Genomic DNA, 24,413 nt, shown 5'->3' on the forward strand with positions numbered 1-24,413 from the left:
AATGACTCCAAATATTTGAGCAGTAGTGTACAACATTAATTGGAATCATCATGTTAAAAGTATGAGTAGTGCTTTGTGTACTACTTTCTGTTGGCACATTGGGGGGGGGCTAAATAGGGATAAAATGCTGTATCATCTTACTGAAATACAGTTTAATCCTACATTTTTCAAAAGCTTAGGCATGCATGAAAATCATTACTAAAAGCAATGAGTATAAGAAGTCAAGAACATGGACATAAAAAGCCACGAGGGTCGGCATTCAATACAGCTTCAACAGGCTGATATATCAGATCACATTAAATCAACAGTACATGCTCACACAAACTTGTTAATAAACAGACATCAATTTGAAATACAAATATGTGTGTGTTACAGCAGGTCCAAAACACTCACCAAGTACAGTAAGTACAGTACTGTGCAAAAGTCAGAGACCACCCTTCATTTATTTAATTTCCAGTCAAGAGAGTCAGTCAATACAAGTTATGTTTCAGGAGGTGTTTCAGAGAAGATAACACAATTTGCCTAAGGAAGGGGAAAGTTAAAAAAAAATTAAAAATGGCACTCTTAACAACTGTGCAAAACCTGGTAGACCACCAAAACTATCACTATCAAATAAACAATAAAGCTTAATCTTTGAGAAACAGGACAAAAATCAAGCTCCACTCTTGCTTCAGATCTGAAAAAATCCAGAGGTGTTCCAGGCCACCCCTTCCACTGTGAGAAAACTCCTCAAAGCTATGGGTCTGAAAGGATGTGTTGCTGTTAAAAAGCTGTTACCAAAAAAAAATGTCAAAACAAAAAGATGATATTTTGCAAATAAAGCAGCTGCTGCTGTTCCCAGAACAACAGACTGACAAACCCGGAGCCCAGACCTCAACATTACTGAATGTGTTTAGGGGTTACTCGGATCATGAAAAGCAGAAAATGAAACCAACTTCTAAGGCTGAACATTGGAGGTGTGGAAAAATATTCCTGCAGACTCTTTGAAAAAAAAACATCTTCTGGAAAGAATGGAAACTGTAATAAAAGCATTACTAAATACTGAAAATGAATAACTTGTATTCAATAGCTATTTTGACTGGAAAGTAAATAAATGACGGGGGGTCGCACAGTCCTCTACATGCACTGATTATGGTGCATGTGTACATGTCCATACACACACACACAGATATACAAACACACACTCTCAAAAACATGCATGTCAGTAGGTTTACATCTGTTACGACTAAAAATGAACAAATAGTACAAACGTTCACCCATTCAGTGGGCTGAGGGTGATACACACTCATCTACAATCATAAGGCACATCAACAACTGCACACATGGAGACACACACACACACACACCGATACAGTAAGTACCTGTTGTTCCTGATTCTGGCCCTGAAAGGATTTTGGCGAAATGATTACTGCAGATAATAATGTTTTTAGCAGGCTTCTACAACTGAGGACACTGGCACCCGCACCCGACTGCAATTCTACAGCGTGTGAGGATTCGGCGAACCTTGTAAACATTTTGTGTCAGTTAGCTCTTTGAACTTCATTATGGAAGCTTCAAAAAAGGAGAGTCAAGCATGTGTGTATATATACAGTACTGTGCAAAAGTCTTAGGCACATAAATAAATTCTCTAAAGCCGTTTGTCTGGGGAATTGCTTGAAAAAGTTCTGATATTTTGTGAGCTAGGCAGAACAAAGATTTCTCCTTAATGCCGTTAGCCATCATGATAATATATTTAATTCCACGTCCAGCAGACCTCATTTCATTTAATGGTATTGGATGATAACTACAATCAAAATACTGGGCTGGAAAGAGTTGGAAAGGGTTACACAAACACATTACTTACATAAAATCACTACTTGTTGTATTAATTTTGTATAAATTTATACAATTTGTATAAATTTATATTAATTATTAGTATTTTTCTGAGCAAATAAAAACTCGCTATCCAGTTATATAGGCTTTTTGCACAGTACTGTATGTGTGTGTGTGTGTGTGTGTATGTGTGTGTGTGTATATATATATATATATATATATATATATATATATATATATATATATATATACACATACACACACACACACACACACACACACACTCATACACATACACACACACATACTCACAGTACAGTCAGTCACATCAGCTGGGATAAAGGCACAAACACTTGCATACAGGCGTACACACACCAGCATGTGTGGAGAAACGGACACACACATACACTCCTAGAGATGTGTGCAGGCACATGCACTTTATCTAACCCTTTGGCTTAAACTGGTAATAAAATGGCCGATTAAAAAAAAAACAGTGTTTTGATACAGGAGGCAGAAACAAAGCAGGGTTTGCTGATTAATGTCTATGGATTTCTTTCCTGAGTGATTGAGTTAATCTTTCCACCACACTCACGCACACACACATACATACATACAAAACAGAAACACACATCTCCACTACTTGTCTATGAGGAGAACATTATCTAATGCATACACTAATGCATAAAAACAATGTGCAATATAAAAAAGCTCAATTTTCAAATACATATTTATAGGTTTCACATAAATAGCTACAATGATATAACTTGCTGTGTTTCTGGGGGCCAAACTAGAATTTTACAGTAAAGTGGTGTGGCCTCATGACTGGCACGGCTTATAGCAGCTGCAAGTCCAGATAGGCTCCGCCTCCCAGACTCTGGTCTCCAATAGGCTGTTTGGCCGACAGTAGGGAGGGGAGAGTAACCAAGGCATCACTGTTGCTGGGCTGAGAGAAGGAGATAGAAATTAGTGCAACTTGCACAGCTAGTTTAACTTGGGATACATTAAATAGCAAGGCATACTGGAACACTGAAAACACTTTTAATGAACAGTTTAATAACTAATAAATAAATGCACTCTCATATATGCATATTAGAGCAGCATGTATTCTCTAAAAGACTGTTGCACATTGTAACAGCCTCTAAAGCCAAATCAACGAATATAGTTTTCTCCAAATTATCCATCTAACCTGGACATGTTCTGTAGTCAATATGTGCACCTTAACTAAAATACGACAAAGATACTGTTGGGACATATCCTAATTAAAATGAATTAGAATAATGTTTCCATAATTCCAAGTTTGTGGAATAACATGCACTTTGTTGCAAAAAGTAAAAAAAAACTTTCACCTTTCAGTAGCCACTTATTTTTTAAGCAAAAAAGGTATATAGCTGCAACCGTACCTTGTTAGCTTAGGAACAATAATTAGAATAAATTGACAATAACAAGCCATATTTGCCTTGTATGTTCCACTGAAACATTCTTGATATTTATGCCTCTAGTTTTGTTGCATTCCAGTGTGAGAGTTCAGCAGTCATTCCATCGGTCCTTATGAAACCATTAAAAACTTGCAGATTCTTTTTCTCTTCTCATTGCAGATACATATAATCTAATCCACAATCCTTAATTGACATGCACTTTGCCAGAGTGCCACTTCTTGAGTTTGCATGTGGGTAAAACTTATTAGCTTACTTTGCACAAGAACAGCCAAATATGGTCCAGTCTCAAGCCTGTGCATGTTTCACTTTTGCAAGATAAGCAATTATACGCAATTTGCGGCTCCAGAACAAAGTTGGACTGTTCAATAACAACATACAGCAGACAGTACTTTTTTTTAAAATTTAATTTAAATGTTTTCAAACGCAAATGTCACCAAACAAGACCACACTGTTAGTGAGTTAATAAAGCACACTGGCGTTTGTAGGATAAGAGTCTACTGAAAGATACAACCTGTGCAGGCATGAATACGCATGCATATATACTAGCACCTAATAATCTTTACACAAATTCATGTTATACAAATTCCTCTGAAAGAAAATGTTCTAACACATTTTAATAAACAGTGTATTACAGACGTATTAATGTTACTCTTTTTATAAATGCGCTTGATCAACATTACTGGCCAACTGACTATATATCTGAGCATGTGCCTATTCATGTATTTGTAAATACATTCACTGATCCTTAACCAAAATGAGACAATCCTAAGGAGGAATACAGATAATAAAGCAGGAGAATCAAGTTACAGCAGGCTAACGCACCACACCCTGTGTATGTGTGAGGAAATCCAGACCAGAGAAACCTGTTTAGCTTATTGAAGGAGTGTGACAATGCACAGGAGAACTATGCAACTGTTACTCAGAGCCACTGAAGCATCCAAATCTCTAATGCTCAACACCACAGGACACAGAACACACCCAAATGTCCTCTACAACCCAGCCCTAAACACACCACACCCACATACAAACGTCCCTTTAAAGTTTCTGGGAACTTCAGAATAGAAACAAAATGACTGGAAACAGGAGTAGCTAACTCCTCATTTATTATGTGAAATTGTGTCCAATATGGAATTCTGTACTGAAACTGAAAGCTTTTATAAACTCGTTTTCTAAATGTGATTACTCTACAAAATCACTAAAATGCAATTCAGTTCAGCTGTACTGTTATTATACCAGAACTGCATAATAGGGATGCAATTAGTTAACCAATTAAACATTAGCCAACAACTGTTCAACCAATACTGTCAGCAGTGACACGGGAAGTAGGGGGGGGGGCTGATTTGAACATAGTGCACTGTTTACGGTAATATATTTTCATTAAAGAGAGCTGAATCGCTTCCCTTGCACCCTGTAGGCCACTTGGGGTGTCACTGAAACACAAGCAGGTGCAAAGTGGGAAAGTGTGTGTGCAGAGCTGCTGGCTATTTCTGAGCACAAAGCTGCCTAATATTGTTTTTAAACCTTAAAGAATCTGTAATGATGTCCCATGCTTTGAACACATTCTTTTTTTTAATCCACTATTATATCTCCTGCTCGAAGTGCGTTTGATTGTGTGACTGTGGGAGTGACACAACTGGTTACCGCACCACACGTCAACAATCTCACTGGACGTAGCTCAACTCATCTACATAAAGGTTGTCCAGAAGGAGAGAGAGCAGAGAAAAGAGTGTGCATCAGTGGTTTTGATGTTTCGGTTACAAGGGTATATTTTCGTCTCTCACCATGTTATGGCACCTCACAACACTCTCTGTTTGCAAATTATCAGAAAATTATCAGAAAGTGTGAGGCATGTCGGTGTGAGAAAATCATGCATGGGTGTGCAAAATTATAGAGTAGGTCATGGTGTATGGAGTACTGAAATACACTGAGATAAAGCCAGCCCTAAAAATTGGCCTCTTGTTCATTTGAACTTGGGCTGGAAAGTAGTGGTAAATATAATTTACTTTAGAATATATACATTTTGGTCAAATAATAATGAATGTAGTTGTTAGTAACTGAATTGTTACTTGGGTATGTTTAATACAGTTTTGGCCCGTTTACTGCATATACACGCTGACGCTGACTTAAGTCATAATACAATGGCTTAAAACATGCCTCAGCAAATCAGCCAAACCATTTTAGAACTGATATTTTATTGTGTCCTTAATTAACTATGATAAATCTTCTACTAATGACCGTTGGTTACTGGTCAAAACAATTTGCCAAAATTTGCATCCCTACTGCATAACTGCATTTTCTCACTATTCTCATTGGTGCAACATGCATGGGACACACAACAATACAAAAATACAGGACAGGGCAGTGCAGACCAATACTGGCGCAGGACATGGGCAGTATACATCAATACTATTGGAACAGTAGTACAAAGAGTAGCACACAAACTATATGTTAAACAAAAATTGACAGTGAGTGGCAGTGAACTAGTTTTAAGGGTTATGATTGATAGTGTAGTGTTACCTACCTGATAACCCTGTACCATGCTGAGGATCTCTTTAACTCCACTGGCGTAGGCATGAGCAGAGGTGTGGCTTTGCATTCTGATCATTGCCGTAGGTGGGCTGGAGAGCACAGAGCCTGCTGAGGGGGTGTGACTCGTAGGGAAGTAGCCCATGTTGGGTGGGGAGCCTGGGGGGCTGAAGTCAACACAATAACTTTAAATACAAGATACAGCTATCAGGTACTACCATGCTTTGTAACATTAACTAATTCATTTATCTTAGTCACTTCAATTGCTCTAAATTCATATTTATACCGTATATGCACCAAACTTTCTCCTAGCTTTTCGGAGTCAATCTGTAAAGCACTTTGAATTACAACTGCCTGTGTGAAAGGTGCTGTATAAATGAAGATTTGATAGATTGATTTGACGACTCATGAATATGTGCATGTTTGTGTGAGCAGTCATTAAGGGTAATTATAATCATCCAGTACTTTCATTTTACCCATGAATGTACTGTTCAAACACTGTAAATATATGAGGTCTTTCTTTTTTTTTTTGAGTTTTTTGGAGCTTCTCACTCGGCTTGATTTCTACAAACACACAGCAGCTAAACTGTTCAGTTCTCCAACACAGATGTAGGTACAAGGGTATGTTACAGGAGCTGGGCGTGAAGCGCACACACTTTTAGAAGAGTACAACACACCCAGCTAATGCATGTTGTTCTGGTTGTGTAAGTCTTTCCTGAAGGCTTGAAACAGGGTCATTATGTTCAGACTTTTCAGAGCTCCATTTAAGCAGCTCTGTGAAGCTGCCTGAGGCAAAGCCTCACTTACAATCAGTAAAAAGTGCTAGAAGTCCTTGAGTTGAAGTAGAGGCATTACAGAGAATTACTGAAATAAAAGTGCAAGTGACTCTCCAATTTTCTGTTCAAATATAATTTCAAACGGGCTTAAGGCTGCAAAGTAAAAGTAAACACAATTATCAAAATGGATGAATATGTAAGGATACGTATTTCAAATGTTGAGTTTAACTTGCAAATCAGCCATAGTGTACAGTCCAAGCTGCTACAGTTCATTTCAATGAGACACTGATGACACAAACACACTATTGTAAAGTTGTTTAAAAACTCAGACACTGGATCTCATTCACCAATATCTTTCCAAGTTTGTTCTTAAATCTGTTCTTGAGAAAGGTCCTAAGAAAAAGTCTACATCAGATTTGTGTTCTTAAAGCACAGAATTGTTCACACCTTTGTGTTCTTGAATGTGTGTAGATTCTGCTCTCACCTAAACACAAATCCCAAATAATAAAACATCGGTGAATGTCAGAATCTTCGTGCAAACTGCACAAGTGGGTTTTAAGAAGAAATTTCTTCTTAAGAACAGTTGGTGATCGAGACCCATTGCTCTTAAACTGTGTTGTGTTTGGAACCCCTGATGGTGACCATTCAACTGAGGGTGATCCAAAGACTGTTGCATTTGGCTTAAAAAATATGTGTACCAAATGTAGCATTGATTATTATCAAATAGGGAAAAACTCTAAAAAGGATGAAATAGGCATTAAGTCTGAACATGGTAACTATAGAAATACAGAATGTATTTGTGTAGGTTGGGTCAAATTTAGTGAGGCTATCTATATAAATGAAAGTGAAACATGAAAGTTTGTTTGTGCAACGTAATGTTATTGTGTCCACCGCCATCAGATACAGCCAAGATCTTCTACTGGCACATCAACTGTCAAAATTGTAGTCTTTCATGCTCCACCAGTGGGGGCCACAAGGAAAAAAGGCATAACTTCAGTCACAGGGAAGTACAAACAGACAGGGAGAAAGGTGAGTGCAAGTGAAAATAACTCACACCACAAGATATGTATGGAGTTCAAGTGTAGGTGTCAGATCCATACCATCTGCCTACACCTTTACTTATGGGAGCACAACCCTGCACAACTCTGACCTGTTTTATCTTCAGAGTTTACTGGACCTGTAAGATACCCTACCAGACCCAGCTTCCACTCTGTACTTGACCCTCCACTTATTAACTGCAACTTTATACAGACCTACCAAGCTCATCTGCTTTGCCACCCTGACGATACATCTGCCTTGAGGAGGACAGATATGTTGAGCAGACTGAATACAAAGAAGCACATGTATAGTGGTCTTGGCTGCTCTGTTACTTTTTGGTAAGAAGGATCATGTCAAGGCAGTCTAAAGTTTCCCTACTGTCACTCAAAAGCTGTATGTGCATTCCCTAAACAAGAATAAGAAATCTCCCTTTTTGAAAATGTATTTAGTGAGGAAAACACTGAATTTTATCATTAACATTCCACTGCACTGAAAGTATTTCACTTGGTTTGTCTGCCACCAAAAGCCAGACTACACCCATCCAAACTGTGAATGGTGCTCCACCCAGTAGTCACATGATTTTCAGCATCTGTTTTGGTGCTGCTAGCCAGCTGAGGTCAAGTCAGGTTGTTTTAGGCCAGATATCTGGAAGGAGCATTCATTACCAAAGGTGGGTCACGTGCAGGATAAGCAGCCACAGATGGGGAAGTTCGTGCGACACTTTCAGTTCAAGTTTCTTATATTATTATATTTATTATAGTTTTGAGGCAAAATGTCACAATATACTACAGCCACAACTTTTACTTAGATGCACTATTATTATGTTCTTTTATCTCATAAACATTAAGCTTCTGCTGACACACTATTAGTGTGTTTGCTTTCACTTCCACTGCAATGTTAGGGTAGTCTCAAAATTATTCTGTTTACAGCACAGGCCTAACCCAATGTGATTTAATGACTAATCCATCATATTTGTATATGAATGTGATACAACAGTCCTACTGTGACTTTGGTATGTCCCAAGGAAAAATGCAGAACAAAAGTTATACATTTGTATGCCTGCAAAGCACATCTACCACTTTTAGTCCACTAATAATGTCACAGTTCACTGCAATAAAGCATAACATCTGATGTAGAAAAAACCCTAAAACAATATGAATCCTAAAATCCTAAAATTTATGCAGTCACAACATTCTCATGTACTCCAATGGTGGGGAAATAGCATAACAACAACTGAGGCTGACAAAGATAAATATATTCGTAAATTATTAATTTATTATATATTAATTTGTATATTATGTGTGGATATATGATTAGATTTAGGATATTTTGTTAGTTTCTTACTTTTTGCTCCCGAAATGTGACTATATGTATATTTCCAATATAGAAAATGTATTAAGTAAAAGGTGGATTAAAAAAAACAAAAACCCCTAGCAATGCAGAGATCTCTGAAGTAAGTAATGTAGTGCTCAGTAGATGTAAAGCTATAAAATATTGTTCAGCCAACACACAAGACAAACTCCACCTAATATATAACACACAAAATGTTACAAAAAGATGAGAATCTATCAAATTCTACTTATATTAGATATAGCACAAAAACAGGCAAACAACAGTTAGGACATTCAGTTCTAGCATACAGTCCTGTGCAGCGCACAATTAAGAACATCTAAGTGTCACTGAAAGAACCATCGTAAACAAACTCAAGGCACAGGCACCAGTATTTGTCAGTACCAAGATACATGGTAGGGTGTGTTTTAAAGGAAAGTCATCCAAACATTTTGAGTCCTCCATTAATCCAAAGCCCTCATAACACCCTTAAACCAGCAGCAAAGCAACAACTACAGAAATCATCAGATTGACTATAACCTAGGCCTAGGATCAACAGTATTTAAACATCTGTTGTCTCAATTTAAAGCTCAAATCATGACTGAGTAATGCAATGTCACAGTTGCCCCAGGCCTAGTTTACTATTAGATAACATAATAAGTGCACAATGTAACATGTTTGGTGAAAGCAAAATGTTTTAAAAGGTTCTGTTGTTGCAGTATCAGAAACTGTTTACCACCCTTTCCATTTTTTGCCACAAGACTTTGGCATCTATGGTTAAGGATGGACATGTGCTCTTTTGTGAGGCTCTAAGAATGCCAATGAAGGTGTATTTTCCCTTACCTTGGATAGTAAGCAGCATAGTTCATATACATCTGGCTGTTAGCTGGGTAGAAAGCAGTTGGTGCTAGGGGGCGAGGATTCAACAGAAACTGGGAGGGATAAAGGGCCTCTACTGGAAGTACTGCCCCAGCAGGAAGCACTGCTCCAGCAGGAAGTACAGCCCCTCCGGGAGGGAATGTGTAAGAGGCAGGGGAGAGACCTGCAATGGGATGAAGAAAGGGGAATGAACTGTGAATTGTGACCAACTAAAACATGTACCTCATGTCTCCAATTAAAAGGTGACTGGCTCCCATAACACAACTACCTCTATCTTCTCTTGACCACATTAAATCATGCCCTTTCACTCTTTGGTTCATTGTCTTTTTTTAATGCACCTATTATTAGGTTTGGTGCAGGTAGTGCACAGGAAATTTATAACTGGCTCTAGAAAACAATGATTCTTCAGAGAGAAGCCACATGAAGAACTGTGCCAGGGCATGATAATGGTCCCCTGTCTAACACTTCTGCCCAGCCTCGCCCACCCTGTTTTCTCTGTCTTAACAATCTGTAGTGCCGGCTTTTTCTATTGTAGATCCATGACCCTGTTCATTGTTTGTTATCAGAAACTCATGCAGTCACCCATGCACACAAACAATGAACTACTCACTGCAAAACACCACTGTTCCTAACCTTAACGCCTGAACTATTAATCTGGCCAATAACAATCAAACTAGGTCTATCATATTCTCAAATGAGTTTAATATTCTATTGCTATGGCTCTCACTTACAGAATCTGTGGTATCATCAAACTTTACTTTAGTTCATTCTCTCCTTTACAAAATATTACACATAAAGAAGCATGCAGCCTGATCCAAACTTCCCTTAACCATCAGTGACTGCCACCATAATTCAGCAACTAGTTAGGTGTGAAACCCCTCTCTCCAACAACATCCACTACAAGACCAGAGTTTCTTAGAAGGACTGGTGATGCCTGAGGGGCTTTCCAATGACTTTTCAATTTTATGACCTTTCTGGGTCCTGTCAGTGTTGGTTGTAGGTTGTTTGGGGTTGAAAGGTAAGCGACTTCATCAACTATTCTAGATTAGAATGCAGGGAGAGAGAAATCTACACTGCACCAAAACAGGAAGTCACAACACTCACACCTGGTGCTTGAGAGATTGTATGTTATTCTAATATGTATGTAACAAATTGAGAGCTTTTGTAAAATTAACAGTGAATCTTAATCACAAGTTTCACTCCAAATAAACCCCAAAAAAAAAGCGCCCACGTGGGCCCCCACCAGTTGGAAAGTGTCCGAGTAACATGGAATCGGTCACCACAATCATCAGAGAGACAAAAAACAAACATTCACCCAAAGGATTCTTACTGCTCCTGCTGCCCACTCTCGTTCCCATCTGGAACTGTGTGGACTGGAGATCTCCGAACGAGTTGGATGAGTGCGAGGAAAAGAGGGAAGGAGGAAGAGGAAGGTGTAAAGCGCCACCTACCCGCGCACACAGCTGAGAGAAGCAGCCCCGCAGCCCAGAGGCACTTACGTCGTAACTTACATGGCGGCGGCGAGAGACCGCTCCTGGAGAGCGAACCTCCCATCAGCACGACGTTCATCTCCTGTGCCGAACAGGGGAATACCTCCACGTAGCGCTCCTTCATGCTCCGCTTGTGGCAGCGCTGCGCCGCCAGGTACGCCCTCTCTGCTGAGCGCATCTGGATGAATGCATCACCTGATGGACGGCCCTGAATGTATACACAAACACGCATTTGTGTTACTAACTTTTAGTGTACATGATATGTCAGCGGCTCACACAGAAATTACCAATAAATAGGAAAACTTAGTTATTGTTATCAGTTTTAGATATAAAGACTGAATAATGATCAGCTGGTGACTAGAAGCCCTTTTTTCGTTTGATGCACTTACAGTCATGCCCTAATGCTGCAGAGTGGAAATGTGAGCAGCAAAACAGAAATGCAGTTTGCAAGAACTGTTTGGCTGAGGTACGGTGAGAAGAAATATAGCAATAATGTATCAATTTTAGTTCAAATGATCAATAAAGCCTAAAGACATGAGCAGCTAGTACTAGAAACTAGCATCAAGAGTTTTAACCTGTCTATGTACACTACACATTAGTGGCTAACCTAGGGACTTCAGTTTGGGCCATAAATATTAAAATTTGTCTAGAAAAAGCTAATTTCTGTAAGTGTTCTTATGAGATTTTTGATTTTTTGTTAGCACTAAGCTTACACTGGTGCACCAATACTTTCTGAGATTAAACACGGACATTTGAAGCTTGTAAAAGACATTTCTTGTTTTTTATTTGAACTCCTTGTGAGTCTTTTATGTAGCAGTTTTACAGTGTCACTGCTGTTTCCCAATTTTAACACCTGACTGAAACCCACTGGTTAGGTTATCTCCCAATATGTTAAAGATTTTTCTCAATATGTTAAATTCAGCAAATAAACAGTAACTGTGCATTGAATTGTGCAGAAGTGTGATCTTTGAATAGGATGTGTACTTACTGTCACTTAAAAAATCAACAAAAAATGCATAGTATTTTCCACATTTTTAAGCTATGGCCACACTTAACCAAACTACAGCCTCAGTCTTTTGTCTCTTTTTGTGAACGCTAGCGTACAACAGTATTTTGAAAAAAAAACAACAGCAGGGATATGTTGTCCTAGAAAGAGAGCAAAACATCACAACCATAGGTTTTCCATTAATTTGGTGTCATCATAATAATGTCATCAATTCCAGTGGCAAAAACCAAGAATGCATGTTTTAACTTCTGACGACTTGCAAATGTTCTGTTTGAGATCTAGGTCTGTTTAAATGCTATGAACCCTCTAAACCTTCTCAACTTTCAAGGCAATGTTTAGGATTTTCAAAAACAGCTTGAGATTAACTGTCATTTCCCCCATGAACTGAACGAGACAAAAAGGAAACCTGCATACTACACAGTTCCAGGGAAAAAAAACCCATATGCATCTTATTTACAAAACACAATGCTCAAAATAAACGTCAAGGTGGGCTGTGCTCAGTTATTTGAGACCACAGCTTTGAAAATAAGCTCACTTCCTTTTTGGAACTTTAGACACTACGGAAAAATATATTAATTTGATTTGAGTTATTTTTCGGTATACTGCCTAAATAACTTTAAAAACTGTTTTCAAGAAGATTTATGATGCACAGAAACACAACTATTGACAAAAGCTGAGAAACCGTGTTTTTGCGGACCAAATGTCCTTATCAGTAATGATAAGAAAACAAGAAAATTCTGAGCTGGAGAACAGGACAATAATTTGAACAATAATAGAAAAATGCTGTTGTTCCTTATTATTTCTTTACTTTGCTGGTCTCTAAGAATGTTCTTGTTTTCCTATTGTTGTGAGGACATTCAGATTTAATAATCCTTTAATGCACATATTGACATCCCTAGTTTCATAACAAGTGTAGGTTTAACCTGCTGAATTCAGTTTGATATGGTATGTGTGACTTTCTGTTCAAAATATTTAATTGCTTTGGCTAAGAGCTTAGTCCACCATTTTTTTGGGGGGTATTTACCTGCTGGTTGAGCACCATGTGTACTCCATGTGGTCGGATGTCGGCAGTGTATTCACCCAGGAAGAGCAGTATGTCCTGAACAGAGGCGTCATATGGCAGACCCCTTAGTCTCAAACAGTCCCGTGTCCCAACTACTGCAGCAATCGTTGACGGCACAAATGTGGGCTGTGGCACTACCGGCAGGATGGGGGCTGGAGCAACTGGAATTAGTGGAGCTGAGGAGTATTTGTTTAACACCTGATGCACAGATATACATACAACAAATCAGAAACATTTTCACATATGTGGACAAGATATACAAACATACTAAAAATCTTGAGCTGCAGAGATGTTTAAACATTTAAAGGTTTGAGTACTGATATCACAACAACAGGATGAAATGGTGTGGGCTTTGGCATTAAGGCACCACTGTCAATAGAGGTCCAAACCCAAGCTTGATGGGGACAAAATATCAGGTTGTGGGCCAGGTTCAGACTGATCTTTCACGTACAACATTGGGCTTGAGTTAGCTAATAAATTATTTTTTTTATGTAGCAGATTTGTTTTTATTTTGTAGGAATATGCCTATATACATTTTATTCTCTGTTGTGCAACATGCTCTTTCCCTCTCTAGAATAGTCTATGTACAACAAAATGCTAGCTAACAATCTTGCTAACTGTTCGCCATGGACGCAATAAAAAGAAAGGGGAACTGATTAAAATTCCAAATGAGACAGGGATGTTATGACCTGGTTGTTCAATCAGATAAAAAGCACACTAGTACAGTGAACAGCTGGTGAGTCTGCAATAGTATTCTTGAGCTATTATAGCAGGAGGACTTGCACGTTGTCTCTTCAGTGACCACGGTTGCAGCCATGTTAGCTGATTCGTTTTTATAATGTTATGTTATTGCAAACCAAAACCAAAAATATTATTTGAAACATATTTCAAAGCATTTTAAAATGCTTTTGTTCCCAAACCTTTGAAAGGTGGTGTAGATGGCAAAGTTCTTCAGAACTCTGCACACTGAAGTTATGGATGGGAGCCAATAGGATACTCCTGTTTGCTCTGTGCAGAGTGGTAATAAAATTACTTTTCTGTCCCTGTGCCTTTTACACAATCTGAAGCACACCCAGTGTAGCCTAGAGTACACTGGTGGACACTGGCTTGTTCAGTGCAACTCTGTTAAAATGGGCAATAATGTCTTTGGAAGTAAGTCTGCATGTTCTTCCTGTAGGAAAGGAACACTCTTACATCATGCTTTATGGCTCTCTGACAGAGTTTTCTTCTATTTGTCTGCACAAAATACTCCAATACAAAATACACTCCAAAAGCTCTCCAGCTTTCTTCTTATATTACACTGACAATCATAAGCTTTCTGGGATGATAAACAGCGCAAACTGAAGACCACTCGAGGCCTTCACTTTCATCAGACGTCAGACTAATGAAACATGGCTTTACTGAGGTTTCATGAGTGCAAAGGCAGCTAATCTTTTACAGATTGTAGTGGTACATGTTTGCTCAGTAAGTCAAGCTTTTCCGTAAGAGAACAAGGACAAATACACTTTCATACCAAGATCTTATGCATCATTTAGCAAGCTCACATACTAATAAATGCAAGGTCTGCCTCTCTTTATTTTAACAGTCTCTCCTAAACACACCCTAAGGACAGCCAATAAAATGTTCAAATTTTATTCCTAGGAAAATTCATAGCTTTGGGTATTGTGGATAGTTTGATATGTATATATATATATATATATATATATATATATATATATATATATATATATATATACATGTACTACATGCTATTTTAGCAATCAGTGGCATTTTAATATTTTTATTGCACATTAAATTCTATAACATTAGTAGTCAGCTTTTAATTTGTATTTCTTACCATTTAAAAAAAGGTGTGTCCTACTTTTCAAAAACATCAAGTCTAAATACAGTCTTATGCAGAAGTTTGGGGACTCTGAACAAAGATGTTAATAACATGCGTTATTGATTTTATAAGTAAACACATAATTTAAAGGGAACACACATCTGCAAATTTAAGTGCAAAATTTCTGTTTATTTGCTGAATTTAACATGTTGGAGAAAAATAAAACATAAAATGTGGCAAATGTAAAAGTTTCAATTCAGCTAAACGTTAAATTCAGCAAATTAATAGAAAACACATGCTAAAATTTGAAGAAATGTGTTATATTTAAGTTCTGTGTAGAGAATGTGTTAACTGCAATTAGAAAATCAACAGAACATGTATTCTGACTAGTGGAGTCCAAACTTATGCAAAAGATTGTGAGTGACAGTGTGTCTGGTTGTCGTTACAACTTACTGACCTAAATTTATTAGAACAGTTCTGAGCAGAGCCTTCTTTAAAATTTATGTTGTTGAGAAGATGCTATCAGGACAAGTGCAGGTTGTTTCTGTTTACACAGGCTATGTATATATATAACGAATTCAACGTTGTCTGTACCAGGACAGTTTCTTATTTAAATCCCAGGTTAGCTGAGAAAGGATACAAGAAAGGATGTTGACTTAGTACAGGGATGTCGAAATCCAGTCCTGGAGTGCCACAGCCATATACTGTAGTGAATTTTCTGTTGCAATGCATTTGATTTGGCCCCCTGACATCTAGCTAATGAGTCAGATCAGGTGTGTCAGAGAATAAGAAAAACATTAAATTGTACAGGGTGGCACTCTACTTTCTATCTGCTTCTAAAGTTTAATCATAGCAATGTCTCTGCCCTTTCCCTGCCCACTGTTGTGAGTTACCTTTGCTTAAGTTTCTTGATGGTCCTACAATAAATAAAACAAGGTTAACTTTCTAAAGATATAGCTTTGTAGTAGTTACTGAACAATTCACTTTTGTTAATGTACATTCATGTATTAGTAACTGAAAAATATGCCCTTAAGAGTTTAACCCTTAGAAGCTGCCACTATCACAAATAACAAAAACATGATGTAATTTGATAATTCTACTTATAAACACAGTCGATGCCACATTCGTGTTTGTAAGTAGAAGATATTTATTATTTGAATTCATTCATTGTTGAAAAGGTCATTGCTGTGCATACAAGAAAAAAATCCTTTATGACTGTCATTCCTTTGTCATTTGTTGACGTCAAAATAAAAAGAAAAAATTTAAATCAAGTGCAGAATCAAACCTGTTGATGAAGGTAAACTAATTGAAATTAAATTTAAATTGTCTGGCAAAAAGGCAGTTGACTTTGAAGGGGTTAAAAACTAATCCTAAAAGGTTAACACTTGCTCACCATGTGCACTATAAACAGTACCACTGTTTCTACTAACCTGTTGAACCTCTGCTGCAGTGCTTCTGAACAGCTCGATGTATCTCTTGCCCAGGATTTCCTTGTGTTTTTTCAGCGCATTCTCAGCATGTTCCTCACAGGAGAACAGGACAAAGGCATCCCCGGTGGGCCTGCCATCAGGGAAGCGCACAAACAGAATGCCCTCGCCGCCATCCGTCACCGGACACGATGGGGAGAAGAACTGCAGCACCTGCTCAGCTGTGGCAGTAAATGGTAGCCCGCGCATGCGCACAATCACCTGATTCTCCCGTGACAGGAAGTTAGCTACTTCATTGGATGTGCCTGTCGGTCAAACACATACATCGTTTTTAATGATCGCATACTATATGTGTGTATTGTGTACAGCACTGCCTGATGACCAGCTGTGAGGTGACTGGGTCCTTTACCTCCTGCTATCTTTAGGAAGTCTTCACCAGTTGCTTTATAAACCTGCAATACAAAACCACAGTATTTCTATTATGAACACAGAAAGGAGACAGAATTCTCATCGTTTGGGAGTGGTAGATGGGCAAATATGTTATCTAATCAAATCACTATCCACTACAAAAATATAACATTATATATATATATATATATATATATATACATATATATATAGTGTAATGTTTATAGAGGGAATGCACACAGTTCTAATATGTAAAACTAGGTTACTAGATTAGTTCACAGTGACATATGATATAATGGGTTAATGAGATCTTTGTTAAGTACTAACAGGGTTACTGAACATACCTCAATGTATCTGGAGCCCATGTGATGTTTATGCCTCTGCAGAGCCAAGTCTCTATGTTCTTCACTCTCAAACCGTACCAGGGCCTCACCATTCCTTCTACCTTGGGCATTCAAACACAGAGCAGCACCACCCCTTCAAAAAAAAAAGGATAATATGACTATGTCTTCTGAAGAACTGTGCAAATTCCATCAACCTGATGGAATGATGACTAATGCTTATGTTTTGTTTATGATTTTGCATGAATGCTTGTTTTTATGCTCTCTTTTTAGACATACTTACTTTGCAATGTTGAGACCCCTGAAGAAGCGTGCAACATCCTGGTCTGAGGACTGCCAGGGAAGACCTCGCGCCCTGATCACGGTATTGTCATCTATCCGCTCCATCTTGCTACTACACATATACACATTTCAAACAACATGTGACAATATTACCTAATCAACAGTGGGCCACACATAGTAGTCAGCTACTATTTTAAATAAATATCAAATAAACCCTTACCAGGTACCAGTTTCAAACTTCTCATTGACTTTCTCAGGGCAAGAGAACGTATGACCTGTGAAAAGACGTCAAAGATTAAAATTGATGACGAATGTAATTAATTTTTACATGACCATTCCTTCGTAAATAAACAGCCTGTTTTTGTTACTGTACTTTTTAAGACTGATATATGTGAATGACCCCTGTATTGTACCTTCTTTAAAAAGCAGTCTGAACTAATATGTGCAGTAAGAACACTTACTTCAATGGGAATGAGAGGGCTAAAATGCTGTATGCTGAATTGACAGTCATATGTAAATGTATATATGATGGTGACATCACAACCAATCCAAAATGTCTGTTTTAACCTTAGTTTCTATCTACTGTATACACTGGGGAGTTAACCAGGACATTTTGAAACTTGAAACAATGTTTATGTAGTACATAATACTCTCTTATGAAAAAGAAAAAAAAGATTTTGATGATTTAGACCCTTTTAAAAAACAAATCTCATTAGCATCACATTGTGTTATGTCCATGTGTTTGCAGTAGCAAATATGTGTTGTGTGTGTAACCTACAGACAGGCTCAGAGATAAGTGCTTGAGCGATGCTGGACATCTGGAGAACTTTTAGTGCAGTGAAGGCATGATCAGAAGAATCCACACTCAAATTCAGGTCTGACCAGAGCAGCAGTTAAGGAATGCTATCTAACGTTTTTGCCAACACCTTAAGTGCCTTAATTACAGTTAATAACATAGTAGAAAGACCAGTAGGACAGCTTAAAAACACAGCATATCCACTGAACCAGTACAACCTCAGGAGCACAGAATGTAAACATGACCCACAAAAGAGGAAAGTTTATGGTTCCCCTGCCTATATGGATGGGTTTTCTATGCTACGTGTGTGTGTATGAGATGTCATTAGGTAGGTGTGGCAGGTTAAGCTTGTTGACTAAACATTCTTTTGCTTTCTCGTGCAGGCTCAATGGGTCCACTCTATTGTCTCTCTATTTGCATTTCAAAACTTTAGGCTTCTGCAGCCAACACCCTGGAGAAGCACACACACACACACACAGGCTGTCAGTTGGTCTGTGATGAGGTCTCAGTACACAAACTATAAGAGATATACTCTTCTTTAGAGCATAGTCACCTATAAACATGATGTAGCTTTCATCATAATATTAACAACAGTACATCCATGAACTGCCCTGTTTCAGTAGCACTGCACAATTTAGTTTTCCTTGCTCAAAACTGTTCAATACTGTGACCCTGCAGGACTAGATCTAAAGAACAGGTCTGTACTGTGAGTTTAAACAGAGGACAAGTTAATGATACCTTCTCTGAACATTCCTATATTTTGCATAGAGGTTTCACTTCAGCTACCACTGACATATCTTGGTTTAAGACTGTATCTCTTGGCTCAGTTATTTAAATGGCTTTGCAGGCCTGCCTGGTACTCCACATTTATAACAATGTAACACATAAGAGACTATTAATGTAAAAGGATACAATCGGCCATGGACTGAAGATCCAAATCGTTCCGATCGGCTTCAGATGGATAGCATTTCTTGAACTCTTTCCGTAGGTCAAAAAATGAAAAGAAACAGTCGGGCAACAGAATGTTCTGCAATAAAAAGCCCACTCACAATTAGAGTAGAACACCATGACATGGTAAAATAGCTTTCTACCCAAAGTCAGAGTAGAACACACTGACATGGTAAAATAACTTTGTATGCACATTATCCAGCAGCTTCAACCATACATGATGCAAAATGATTCTTAAGGTCTAACTTGACAAAACTGACATAACTGTTCTAATAGAGTGGGATACAGTTTCAGGTTTGGCCCTTACCTTGCTGGAGGCCTCTGGGTGCAGGACCTGACGCAAATGTAGCTGACCATCCGTACAGAGGCAAAAGGAGTTCCCTGCACTGGTGTTTATTTCTGAGCACAGCCTTTCATTGAACTGCACACATACACACACAATTAATGAAACAAATTGGCTTCTAAATGCATATCCCTTGAGGTTTCATCCCTTTAACCTCATATGTGGGCCCAAACCTCAATCTCACCATTACATACTTCACATATTAGTTGTACAGTAGTTACTGAATAATTCATAGTAGTTAATGGCTCGTTCATAGTAGTTATTTGATTAATAACAGAAAAACAAGCATAGACCTTAAGAGTTCCAAGGGAACCTTTTAGTTAAAGTCTCCCAGACACTTACTCGTAAACCATTTAGAGAAAAATATTAGTTATGGTTAGAAAAAGGCATGTCAAGTTTTTATATAACAACATTCAGCCTAATGACTACAGACATATAAATGTTACAACAGAATACTACCAAGCATTGTTTTTTGTTCTTATTACTCTCATCAAAATTACAGCTGCTCTCATCGTAGACTAGGCCAAGGGAAGCAGATCGCTCCAAAAGGAAGCTGTCCATACTCATCTGAACCTAACTTTCGTGTTCCAAATCAAAAGGAGCTCAAACCAGTCATACAGGCCTAATCTGACTCAGCGTGGCAGCTGCAGGATTTGACAACATAGCAACACATTTGTTATTACTAATAAATATGAATTCTATTCAGCAGTTTGCGTTGGTCATGCTATTCGCCCTAAACACAAAAAAATACTAATACAAAACATTAAAACTAACATATTAATCATGTGTAGTTACTAGTTACATTTACTCATAAACTCATACACATAAGTACAATTTTGATAAATTTGTACTTCCCTGCATATTTTTAGATGATACTATTAGTTAGTCATATACTTACACGTGTGTAAAGCAAGTTATTTTTAGCCATTCACATTAGTTTGTAATTCCTTCTTTAGAGTTTAATTCCTTCCTGATCTGTTGCTCATGGATTTCACTTGCAAGATTTAGCATTTTTTAGACCAAAAGGATTCCACAAATAGAAGCACCTCATAAACTAGAATTCATATACTGGTAGACGTGGGATGCACTAAGAAGTTCCACTGTAGTTCTACAGGGAGCTCAGTACTTGTTTTCAACTCAAGCCGACTTGCTGAGTAGCTACTTCATAGTAACTGAAGATCATGGGGCACTATTCTTCTCTTTTTGAGATATTTCTGTTTTAAAATAAAATGCTAAAGCTCCAAAGTAAGCAGTTTGACAAATGGCAAAAGACAGATGCCATGACCCTATATTACAGAATGAAAATAAACAAACAAACAAAAAATTATTAGTAACTAAATGTTACTGACTAACGTCAGGGTTCACACTCTTTACAGGAAATCATTTCCCAAAACTTTTTTCTTCCAAGAAAAATTCTAGGACACCTTCCATGACTATATACACCACATCTGTTAAAGTGATGCACAACTGCCAACATCCTTAACACTGAAGTCATATATACAACCCCTTACTGACTGAGTGACACACTCTTGATCAACTATAACATCTGATCACAAGTTCTACTAAAATATTAGAAGTGAACATTACACGCTTGAAGCTGGAATGTGTTAACGTTGCCTCCCTCTAACAGGCGTTCAAGCGGTCAACGTATCTGTCTACATGCAACACAGTAAAATTCCATAGTACAATGAGGATATGAATGAACACTCAAACTGGGCATTAGTACCTATAAAATATAACAAAACATACAATCTTATTGACCTTACTTTACACTTTTCCAGGACTTTACTAATACTTTCTAGACGTTTTATCAACTTATTTGTCAGGAGTCATCCATGGCTGGAAAACTACTCTATAAATTTCCATGTTTTCCAAGACATGTGGGAAACCTGAATATGTAACAGAGTAAACAGCTAATTGCTCTGATAAAATGTATTTATGTACAAGTTTAAGTAGGCTATTATATTTTGAACAAATCTATCAAAATGTTACTTGAGTGTAAAAGCAACTAGTTACTCCCCATACGTTTTAAGCTACACTTCCCACATCAGAAAACGTTAAGAAAAAACTGGCATGGCAGTTAAACTGGGTCTCAGCAGCTCTATTGTGTTTGTCGTACCTGGCTGACCGCCTCCTCCAGTGGGGCTGCTGAACTAAGGGCCTCGGCGCTGATCCCGCTCACCTCCACACACTCCTCGGACATACACCCACTCTCCGGCTTCACCAGCACTTCATTCACCGGTCCGGCCTTTGAGCAGAGAGAGGGCGCGGTGAGAGCCAGGACAATTCACTTTATATACTCACAGTAAATCCAACAAACGGCATTAAAGACATGCTAAGCAGACCAGGGCCTCTGTAGTGAAAATGTCTTTCTGTCAGTGTTTTTGTTGAGAGGCTAGCCCAGTGAGCTAAGAGTTTACATATAGGTTTGTCGTCGTGTTTTAGTGGAAGAAAAATGAACATAAATGTTCGAAAAATGCCTTTCTGATACATTCTCGTTTATTTCTTTCCTTATCACTTTTGTTACACAAAAGTGAAAAACGAAAGCTTTCGTTACCTTTTTAGTGACTAAATTCAAGACCTGCCAGACCAGCTGAACTGTTTCCTTCTCGTCTGACCCCAGCAGCTCCCCGCTCGTGCCGCACGTTGTGGTGAATAACAGCACCAGATTATCGGGATTAATCGTCATTTTTTAAAAAGAAAACTAAAAAATAAACACTAAAAAACGACAGGATAGGAAAGAAATCCCCAACCACCAACACCAGGTGACAGAAGTTAGGGTCTCCAGTCACCCCACACCTATGGACAGGTAAGCGCAGCCGTTACGCTCCTTTTATTCAGCTGTTACGGCCTTTTCGATGCTGAAGAGTCCGAGAGCCTGAGAGTAATGGCTGCTCGTTTTTGTGTGGTGCCCTACCTGGCCACCGACCACGTGACACAGGTAAAAAATACCTGGCCCGCGCGAGCGCCCTCTTATTGGTGCGTGGAATCAGGGACGTGGCACAGCACTGGTAAAAAAAATACGCTCACCACAAAGTGGATTCAATGCTGGAAAAATGTTCTCAATAAATAAATGCTGCCACCGCCACAATGTTAGGGAAATCCACTCTTCCTTAAGTTCACTTACACTCTCAGAAAAAAAGATTCTAAACTGTCATACATCACCTTTAGTTTGGGAACATAACTATACCCCAGTTGTACTTATTTACAAATATTTAACAATTGGACCTTAAGGTTAAGGACCTCCACAATGTAACTCTTCCCTGAATTCAATACCCCTAAAATGCTATCTAAATAAATAAATAAGGGCAATCAACTCTTTACTTAACTTAACACACCAAAAATAAATCCAAATTATTGTCTATTTTTGTTTACCTGTTTTAGCCATGATTCTGTTGATGTTGGTTAATATACTCTATGAAACACATGTGTTAAAGCACGTGAATCAAATTCATAGGCAGTATTTTTCTCAGTGTAATGTTATAGCCATATACCACTTGTCTTAATGTTTATGCACCAGAGATGCAGCCCAGTTGTGTTTCATTATACTGTATAATATACAATACATACATATTATATATATGTATAATAACAACAAAGTTGAATTGAAGTTGATTTAAACTGAATTAAATTGAATCTACATGAAACTCAAAGAACACTGTAGGTTAAATAGGTAAACTATATTAGTAATACAGCATTTGGGTTGCCTTCTGCCCTCAGCGGAGCGTCAGCACTTCTTGGAATGCTGCTATACACGTTTTAAACAATTTCTAGTGGAAAATTCAGCCATTCTTGCAGAAGAACTGCCTGTGAAGCTGAACAGGTGCAGCGGCTAATGTGGGCTAAAGGGTTCCAACGGACTTCCTCAATAGAAAAAATAAGCAAAGATCAGGATGGAGGAAAAAGGAGGAAAAAGAGTACACTGTGAATTCTTGCACCTTTATTTTGTGTTGTTTCAGCTGTGTGATTTTCAACATTAACTTTGGCTTTTCCTGTTGATTTTTCTAAACATGGAATTACCATCTGTATAAAGTTCTGCATGGATTTGGTGAGGGAGGCTTAAAGTGGTTTTAAATACTTTTATTTGTTTGTTTATTTGTTGTTTTATTTATCTATGCCATCAGTTCTCCAGATGTAATTTTTTCACTGTTCTAGATGTCTCATGTTGTTTTAGAAGTACATGTAGTTAAAACTATCGTATTTGAATTGTGCAGATGCTACTGTGAAAAATGTGATTTTGGACATCTTTAGGTAGTGCAAGATACTGAGAAGAGTAGTTAAACTGGCATCTTAATTACCTGTATCCTGGCTAGACTCTGTCCACAGATTTATAAACAGCGCACTTCTTAGAATCGGTGACATAGAAATGTTGTGATGATTATGACCATAAACACTTTTACAAACCCCAAACATTTGCTCAAGTGTTGCTTAAATCTGAGAAACCTCATATAGACATGTTAGTGTACCTGAAGGCAAATGCTTAGGTAGGACAAAATAATAAAATAATAATAACACTTACAAATAATTTAAAAAATCCTATTCAGCTGGTAAAAATGTTTGAGGTTTGCGCACCAAAATAATGAAACTTATGAAAGATAATGAAATCTTTTAGCTATTTTTATTGTTTTTGTAATTTTATTGTTTAGAAATAATGCAGTATCATATATTTCCCACTTTTCAAAGAAACATTC

General features: G+C 37.9%; 1 protein-coding gene across 2 annotated transcripts; it reads right to left on the bottom strand.

Annotated features, from left to right (window-relative positions):
• Positions 1-1,009: 1,009 nt before the first annotated feature.
• esrp1 (epithelial splicing regulatory protein 1) lies at positions 1,010-22,620 on the bottom strand. 2 transcript variants are annotated; one of them, XM_036558312.1, is made up of 15 exons: positions 22,280-22,620; positions 21,842-21,970; positions 19,687-19,800; positions 19,344-19,458; positions 18,414-18,512; positions 17,856-17,910; positions 17,637-17,747; positions 17,357-17,489; positions 17,014-17,056; positions 16,608-16,909; positions 13,317-13,553; positions 11,308-11,494; positions 9,761-9,959; positions 5,770-5,941; positions 1,010-2,755 (listed from the first exon to the last, which is right to left on the bottom strand). In XM_036558312.1, exons 1-15 carry the CDS (start codon positions 22,409-22,411, stop codon positions 2,645-2,647), a joined length of 2,139 nt encoding a protein of 712 aa, XP_036414205.1. In that variant the 5' UTR covers positions 22,412-22,620; the 3' UTR covers positions 1,010-2,644. The 2 variants fall into 2 exon arrangements, with proteins under 2 accessions (XP_036414205.1, XP_036414204.1); XM_036558311.1 differs by having other exon boundaries at positions 11,296-11,494.
• Between the last annotated feature and the right edge of the window lie 1,793 nt (positions 22,621-24,413).

Source organism: Colossoma macropomum, unplaced genomic scaffold (assembly GCF_904425465.1).
Source record: "Colossoma macropomum unplaced genomic scaffold, Colossoma_macropomum, whole genome shotgun sequence".
Classification (NCBI taxonomy): domain Eukaryota; kingdom Metazoa; phylum Chordata; class Actinopteri; order Characiformes; family Serrasalmidae; genus Colossoma; species Colossoma macropomum.